Source organism: Notolepis coatsorum, assembly GCF_963971535.1.
Source record: "Notolepis coatsorum genome assembly, chromosome: 2".
Lineage (NCBI taxonomy): Eukaryota > Metazoa > Chordata > Actinopteri > Aulopiformes > Paralepididae > Notolepis > Notolepis coatsorum.
The window spans coordinates 208,245,914-208,254,654 of record NC_140166.1 but is presented as its reverse complement, the minus strand read 5'-3'; the positions used below and the strand labels follow the sequence as shown (position 1 = coordinate 208,254,654).

General features: G+C 42.0%; 1 protein-coding gene across 1 annotated transcript; it reads left to right on the top strand.

The window, feature by feature from the left end:
• Positions 1–1,136: 1,136 nt before the first annotated feature.
• ccdc124 (coiled-coil domain containing 124) lies at positions 1,137–8,356 on the top strand. The gene is made up of 5 exons (XM_084308997.1): positions 1,137–1,216; positions 1,652–1,852; positions 2,985–3,207; positions 4,311–4,416; positions 8,061–8,356. The coding sequence occupies exons 2-5, from the start codon at positions 1,694–1,696 to the stop codon at positions 8,263–8,265; spliced, it is 693 nt and encodes a 230-aa protein (XP_084165123.1). The 5' UTR covers positions 1,137–1,216; positions 1,652–1,693; the 3' UTR covers positions 8,266–8,356.
• Positions 8,357–8,741: the final 385 nt, after the last annotated feature.

Genomic DNA, 8,741 nt, shown 5'->3' with positions numbered 1-8,741 from the left:
TGTAATGGAGGGTAAACCCACCTAAACTCTGTTTAATTACCTTTTATTTGTGAAATAGTTTACAGCTGAAAGTTCAAGTTTCTTTATTAGTTGTCATACAAAAATACAGAATATTTTTATATGAAATGCTTTTTTCTGTTTTGCTCATAAGTGTGCTAGATAAAAAATAGATAAAGTATCAAATAGAAAGTCAAAAGTATGTAAACAAGTGTAAACAAAAGTGTTCAATATACATATATACAATACTGTATTGTACCCATTCTGCAATCTGTTAATACAATTTTCAATCAATACAATTTGAAATGAATGGGTAGAATACAGTAAGGCTCAATACACACAATTGTTAAGGGGATGCAGACCAGAGAAAGACTTTCGTCTTGTTTACACCAGGGTCCCCCATTTTCAATTTATAATGAATTGTAAGTAGGGTGCAACTAATGTGGATCTAGCCCTGAGTCTCCATCGGCAGTGGCTCCCCCCTCTATTGCAGTGGTTTGTAGGCTGGTGTTGTTATTCACAGCCTCAAACCTCGCATATAAGGTATTGAGATAATTTGCCAAGAAGATGTCACTGTTCAGCTTGAGGGAGGTGCCTTTGTAATCTGTCATCGTTCTGAAGCCCTGCCACATGAAATGTATCTTTATTATTGAAATTCATCATATAGATTATAGTATGTATAATAACACACATAAGCAGCATGCACACACAAGAGCACCAACTTGAGGCTGCAATTCGAAACTGGCCGCCGTAAATGTCCAAACCCCCCCTCCCTATGCTTACACATGAATTGAAAATGGGGGACCCTGAATGTAAACAAGAAAAAAAAAGTCTTTCTCTGGTCTACATCCCCTTAACAATTGTGTGTATTGAGCTGTACAATCAATTCAATTCAATCAAACACTTAAGCGTGCGCGCACACAAGTCACAGGGATAGGATACACTTTTTTATTTTTAAAATGTGTATTCAGTCTGACCATTTTTAATGAAAGGGGGGGGGTCAACCCCCTAAAAAGTCGATGTTTTAGTATAGAATATAAAATTATATATATATATGTACTGGGGCTTTATAAGTAAAAGTACTGTGCCGTATCTACTTGAATTTTATGATTGCTGATTGGGCTATGACAACATACGTCATCAAAGTGCGCTACTGTCTGAAAGGGGCTGGTAGATGCCTTCGAAACAACAATAACGACCTGTTCTTCTTTCAATTCTGGTATGATATTATATGTATTCTTGATCATACAACGTTATTCATACTGTGTCCAGTCATCGATATTCTATATATATTAGCTAGATGAGCATCAACGTTGTTTAACGTTAACTGTTACCTAACAAGCTAGCGTCAACTCGCGAACCTATTGCTAACAAGCTAAAATGCAAGACCAACCCACGTCGGCGTTAGTATTTTTAAGAGAATAAATGTCTACTCATTGTCATTAATAAATGGGAGTCGGGCCCTTGCTATAGTGACATTTTGCCTCAATCCGTTCATTTGATTATCAATGTATAACCAGGTAACTCGGCATCAGAGAAGCTAGCTAGCTAAAATAACAAACAAGCTGCAACTCGTCTCCACCTCTAACGAGAATGAGCATGACAAAAATATTAAAGTTGATTGTTTCATTCCTCCTTTTTCTCCCCCACTCAGTTCTTCTCTGTCCATCTCAGCTGAAGAGCGGCTTTAGCAGCGATGCCGAAGAAGTTCCAGGGCGAGAACTCTAAGGCAGTCACAGCCAAGGCCCGCAAAGCAGAGGCCCTGGCGGTGGAGGACGCCCGCAAGAAGCAGGAGCTGGAGGACGCACAGTGGCAGGAGAATGACAAACATGTTCTGAAGAAGGGGCAGAGGAAGGTTAGCCGTTTCTCTCGCTTGGTGTGGGACAATAGTTTAACTGTGCTGTGTGTGGGACAATAGTTAAACTGTGCTGTGGGGACAATAGTTAAGCTGTGGGAGAATAGTTAAACTGCTGTGTGTGGGACAATAGTTAAACTGTGCTGTGTGTGGGACAATAGTTAAACTGTGCTGTGGGGACAATAGTTAAGCTGTGGGAGAATAGTTAAACTGCTGTGTGTGGGACAATAGTTAAACTGTGCTGTGGGGACAATAGTTAAGCTGTGGGAGAATAGTTAAACTGCTGTGTGTGGGACAATAGTTAAACTGTGCTGTGTGTGGGACAATAGTTAAACTGTGCTGTGTGTGGGACAATAGTTAAACTGTGCTGTGTGTGGGACAATAGTTAAGCTGTGCAGTTTGGGGACAATAGTTAAACTGTGGGACAATAGTTAAGCTGTGCAGTGTGGGGACAATAGTTAAACTGTGCTGTGGGGACAATAGTTACGTTGTGCAGTGTGGGGACAATAGTTAAACTGTGCTGTGGGGACAATAGTTACGTTGTGCAGTGTGGGGACAATAGTTACGTTGTGCAGTGTGGGGACAATAGTTACGTTGTGCAGTGTGGGGACAATAGTTACGTTGTGCAGTGTGGGGACAATAGTTACGTTGTGCTGTTTGTGGGGACAATAGTTAAACTGTGCAGTTTTGGGGACAATAGTTACGTTGTGCAGTGTGGGACAAGAGTTAAACTGTGGGACAAGAGTTAAACTGTGGGACAATAGTTAAGCTGTGCAGTATGGGACAATAGTAAAGCTGTGGGACAATAGTTAAGGTGTGCAGTGTGGGACAATAGTTAAGATGTGCAGTGTGTGGGACAATAGTTAAGATGTGCAGTGGGGACAATAGTTAAACTGTGCGGTGGGGACAATAGTTAAGCTGTGCGGTGGGGACAATAGTTAAGCTGTGCAGTGGCATAAGAAGTTGCCTGTCCACCAATAGGCTGGGAAACATATGATCAAGTCACAAAAAACAAGCCTCTCTGTAGCCCCGGAGTTGTATTTGTGTTGAGAGGGTGTTCGCAGGTCTGAAATCGAGATGAGTTGGGAGCATGATTCAGTTTGAACAGCCTCTATGTTGTTTGCCTCTGCAGGATGACAAGGAGAAGAAGAGGCTGGAGGCTCTGGAGAGGAAGAAGGAGAATCAGCGACTCCTCGACGAGGAGAACGCTAACATCAAGGGCAGAGCCACCCAGGCTGCCGCTGCTGCTGACGCCGACGCTGCCGCTGGAGGCAAAGTGACCCGGGCTCAGATCGAGGAGACGCTACTCGCTGAGCAGCAGCAGCCACAGCAGCCGGGAGAGCCCAAGCCTAAAGGTAGCGCTTACCAGTAGCTTCTGCAAATACAACTTTTAGTCCATTAGCTTCATTCACCTGGACGCTGTATTGGCTGACTGACTGCAATGAGCAGGGTGGCACCTTGCACCTGCTGTCGGTGTGTGAATGTGTGAGTGAATGTGAGCAACAAAATTGTCACGCGCTTTGACTAAAAGAGCTATATAAATGCACTATTTACCATTATGCTGAAGTGAGAATACCACTTCACAAACCAAAATAACGGGAAACAATAAGCAGAACTCACTCTATTGTGAGTACAAACCCACAATTATCTAAGTCACATTGTTTTAAACCACTGTAGCTTTTGTGTTTTTTAAGTACATGATTGATAAAATTTACTCCAGACAGTTGAAACGCGGCCAATTTTCCACCATCGACTAAAAACACTCCTTCAAACAATATCTGAAGAAAAAAGCTAAAAACCTAACCCTCTTACTTACTGTCTTGTTACTATTATGTACCCTATTACTATGCTACTATTCTGATACTACCACCTAGTCTTGCTAATATGTCTATACTACTATGCACTCCGAGTGTAATACTCAAGCTTGATACTATTTGACGAACAATGCCACTGACATTTAGCTGCCAGAGATGTACCCCTCCTGGTGACATGTTGTTCACAATCTGTAAGTTGCTTTGGATAAATGTGTCACTGTCAGCTAAATGACTAAATTGTAAACAATTTAAATTGTAATTAATCTATTCACGGTACACAATTCACACACTGTTCCCAAAAAGAAACACTTGACTGCATTAGTCGCTATACAAAAACGATGTCCATCTTCCTTTTAAATAATTTTTTTTTATATATAACTTTTGATACACATTTGCTCTACCTCTTCTACCTCATTTTTGTACATTTTAGTTTTGTATATTTGACTTTTTTTACTGTATGAAGCACAATCTCAGGAGGGTCATATTGAAACTATTCAAATTTCTATTTTAAAATGAAACACTACAATCACAACATGGGATTCAATGCCGGTCTTGTTTTTAAATGGAGTTGAATGACGCCAACAGACGCTCCCAGTGGGACACAGTGTTTTATTCCTCCTCTTGACGTCTCTTCTCTCCCACAGAGAAGAGCCACCTGGATACTCCTCTGGAGGAGAATGTGAACAGGATCATCCCTGAGGAAGGCACTGAGGAGGCCAGGACAATAGAGGATGCTATCTCTGTGCTCAGGTACGGCATCATTAATTTCAGGCTGTTGGATGGAACATTCTTCCGTCAACATTTGTCCCATAATAAGTAAATAAAGAAGGCATACTCGCTCGCCAAGCTTCAGCGAATGAACAAAATGAACACCAGGGGAGGAATCCACAGAGAATGGATTGCGCGGAGCAAATTGCATCCGCGGAGCCTGCTCTGCGTCTGGGAGCTATCCACGAAAGCACATTGCTTGATGAGATACCAGCGCTGACACGCCCAATATATGTGTGGCTCGCGAGCAGTCGGCACTCTGCACCCCATGACAGCGCTCTTGGCAGAAATGTGTGTCAAAATGTAGCGCGCTGTCAAGTTTAGCGCGCTGTCCAAAAAAAGAAAATAAACTAGAAATCAAGATGGAAAGCAGTAAAAAGAAACCTGCAGTTAAAACCAAGAACGGCAAACGACGCATGCCGTTCCTTCGAATGCGGAGAGATCTAATTCTGTATTTTAATCTGTATTTAAACTTTATCTATTTGGTGAAGACCAGTTATTCTAATTAAAGAATTTACATTATCTATCTGTCCCACTTTGTCCCACCAAAATCTGACTGTTGTCGTCCCCCCCCCCCCCCCACTCCATCCATTAACAGTTAACTCAACTGGACTGTCATACTGTTTATTTGCACTAGCACTATTGCACTTGGGACATTGATATTATATTATTGATATTATTATTTTGTACATGCTATATTCAGTATGTTTGTATGTGGTGATGCTCTAAACTCAATTTCGTTGGACCAACAATGACAATAAAGATTCTATTATTTTGCACTCCTCTATACATTACGAAGTAAACGAAATACAATACAAAATGAACGGAATACTAAAGAAAATAGATCTTATGAGTTATGAACAGTATCTAACTTGTTCGAGAAATATAAAGCCGCATGCCAATAGCCTTCACAACGCGTGATTTAGAAATAAGGCTAAGCACTGACATTTCAAATGCTTGGTTTTGAGATGTTCAATACAGTAAACATTTATTTCTGATATAGGTGCTGATCAGCAGTAATGCAATGTCATGATTATTATTATTCTGAAGTTATTATTATTAAATTAAAAATGTATTAATAAGAACTCCTCTCCTTCACTATAATCTAATTATGAAATCGGATATAGGCCAGGGCTTTACAACTTAATAAAGAGATTGAATATTAAATGGGATAGAAACAAAATTAGCACAATATAATTAGAGCACTATATTCTGTCATTGTATATGGTATACATTTAATTTAGTTTCTATCCCATTTAATATATATTCAATATATACGAGCATAACGCCAAGGCCCACAACGTTATATAACGATATTTAGATAATGAGTACGATTGCATGGGATCGCTGCATGCGCTTGATTTGATATTGTCCTTCGAGATATTCTATATTCTTTCACGGTCATGCCTGTCTGCACAATTACTGCTGCCATGATCACCCGTTTAGAGGCTAATTTACATAGAAAGGACCCTTTGTCCGCCCATATTACCTCATTTAAATATACGCCAATTGCACGGACGCAATGCCAACGTTACGCATGAGCAACCTCGTTTCACCCATTTGAGAGCGAGATGCACCGGCTCTGCTTCGGAAAAAGCAGCGCAAAGCCTTTGTGGATTCCGCCCTAGGTGTTCTGTGTAAATGGCGTAGGTCAGTCTATAATGCTAGTAGGTCGGTCTATGATGCTAGTAGGTCGGTCTATGATGCTAGTAGGTCAGTATGATGCTAGTAGGTGAGTCTATGATGCTAGTAGGTCAGTCTATAGGGTTTGGTACCGTTCACATTAGAACCGATACCAGTTCCTGGAATTCTGTACCGGCTCCCAACGGTACCTTTTTTCTATAATTACAAAACATTTAATTTCAGTTGTATTTATGTTATTTAAACATTTTCTTATTTATTATCCCACCGCTATACAAATGCTATAAATGAAGCTACGCTGGGGCCATTGGCTCTGGTATCGTCATGTGTAGGTGTTTTTGGATCAAACCGTTCTGGGGAATCCCAATGAAATGCTGGTTAGGGCTGGCTACAGTTCACATCTGAGCCGATACCAGTTCCTGTAATTCGTTAGCGATATCCAACGGCACCTTTTTCGGTACTTAACTCTCTGTAATAACACATTTAATTTCAGTTGTAAAAAAAAAATTCCAAACATCTAAATTTCTACATTGTTATTTATTCAGAATATTTGGTTACTTATTGTTGTAACAACGCCACACAAAATAAATGATCATGTATTATGTTTTTGAATGTTTAGATATAAAAAATTATCTGGCCACCCTCAGTAAATATGATCAAACTCCTCTGACCTCGTCTGGTCTTTCCAAAGAGACAGGACAGTAATATACTGTATATATTTGTGGAAAAGGCTCCCTCTTGTCTAGCATATTACACTCTTATACTAAACATGTAAAGGTACCGAAAATTTGGTACAGACCGATCTAGTGTGAATCTGTATTCACTTTCAGTAGTAGTACCGGTGTAATTCAGTCTGTACTCTGTACCCTTAAATGTACAGAGTTTGGTACCCAACCCTATCAGTCTATGATGCTTTTTTCACGATGCCCTCCCGCCCTGTGTCTCAGTCTATGATGCTAGTAGGTCAGTCTATGATGCTAGTATGTCAGTCTATGATGCTAGTAGGTCAGTCTATGATGCTAGTAGGTCGGTCTATGATGCTAGTAGGCCAATCTATGATGCTAGTTAGGGCTGCACGATTTTGGGAAATAATCTAATTGCGATTTTTCGGACAGATATTGCGATTGCGATTAAATTTACGATTATAATAAAAAAAAAAATTAAGCAGCCCCACAGATGTTTATTGTAAAATGCGGCTTGCATCTGGCCTACGCGGTGGGTCTGTTCGGGACACCGAGCCTGAACATTTTTCTTTTTACCTGGGAATCGATACCGGTACCCAACGGTACCCTTTTTCTGTACTTTACTCTCCCTCTCTGAAGTCTAAACTTCACAACACACAACACACAATCTAAAACCCCTTACCTCCCTCTCCCAAACCGTTCCTACAACAATAACAACAACTTGCAAAGGAGATCTTGTATCTCAATGGGACTTCCTGGTTAAAAGAATTAAAAAAAAATAAAATAAAAACTTTGCGATTTGCTAATTGCATCATTTCAAATCGCGATTTTGATTTAAAATCGATTAATCGTTCAGCCCTAATGCTAGTAGGCCAATCTATGATGCTAGTAGGTCAGTCTATGATGCTAATAGGTCAGTCTGTGATGCTAGTAGGTCAATCTATGATGCTAGTAGGTCAGTCTATGACGCTAGTAGGCCAATCTATGATGCTAGTAGGTCAGTCTATGACGCTAGTAGGCCAATCTATGATGCTAGTAGGTCAGTCTATGATGCTAATAGGTCAGTCTGTGATGCTAGTAGGTCAGTCTGTGATGCTAGTAGGTCAGTCTGTGATGCTAGTAGGTCAGTCTATGACGCTAGTAGGCCAATCTATGATTCTAGTAGGTTGGTCTATGATGCTAGTAGGTCAGTCTATGACGCTAGTAGGCCAATCTATGATTCTAGTAGGTTGGTCTATGATGCTAGTAGGTCGGTCTATGATGCTTTTCTCACGACTCCCTCCCCGCCCCTGTGTCTCCCAGCACGGGTCCCGATGACCTGGACCGCCACCCCGAGCGCAGGATGAAGGCGGCCTTTGCGGCATACGAGGACAACAACATGACGCGGCTGAAGAAGGAGAACCCCAACATGAGGCTGTCGCAGCTCAAGCAGCAGCTGAAGAAGGAGTGGATGAAGTCCCCGGAGAACCCCCTCAACCAGCGCTTCGTCACCTACAACACCAAGTGAACCCCCCCCCCCCCCAGCCAGCGCTTCGTCACCTACAACACCAAGTGAACCCCCCCCCCCCCAGCCAGCGCTTCGTCACCTACAACACCAAGTGAACCCCCCCCCCCCCAGCCAGCGCTTCGTCACCTACAACACCAAGTGAACCCCCCCCCCCCCAGCCAGCGCTTCGTCACCTACAACACCAAGTGAACCCCCCCCCCCCAGCCAGCGCTTCGTCACCTACAACACCAAGTGAACCCCCCCCAGCCAGCGCTTCGTCACCTACAACACCAAGTGAATCCACGCCAACCGGCCACGCAAAGTAAACTGTTCACCTGATGCACATTGGGACCCTACGATGGAAACACGATTTGATATTTGATTTCACCCAAATACGAAAAAGTGCCACCGACGGCTTCGCAGACACCTACTCCCTCAGAAAATAATCCTTTTTTGAACTTCAGCTTCTGTTCTGGTCAGGTTCAGTTAGGAAAAGT

Coding starts and splice junctions, on each gene's coding strand:
- ccdc124 (XM_084308997.1), top strand. CDS start 1,694: ATGCCGAAGAAGTTCCAGGGCGAGAACTCTAAGGCAGTCACAGCCAAG. Junction 3,208..4,310: donor GGGAGAGCCCAAGCCTAAAG/GTAGCGCTTACC, acceptor TCTCTCCCACAG/AGAAGAGCCACCTGGATACT. Junction 4,417..8,060: donor GATGCTATCTCTGTGCTCAG/GTACGGCATCAT, acceptor TGTGTCTCCCAG/CACGGGTCCCGATGACCTGG.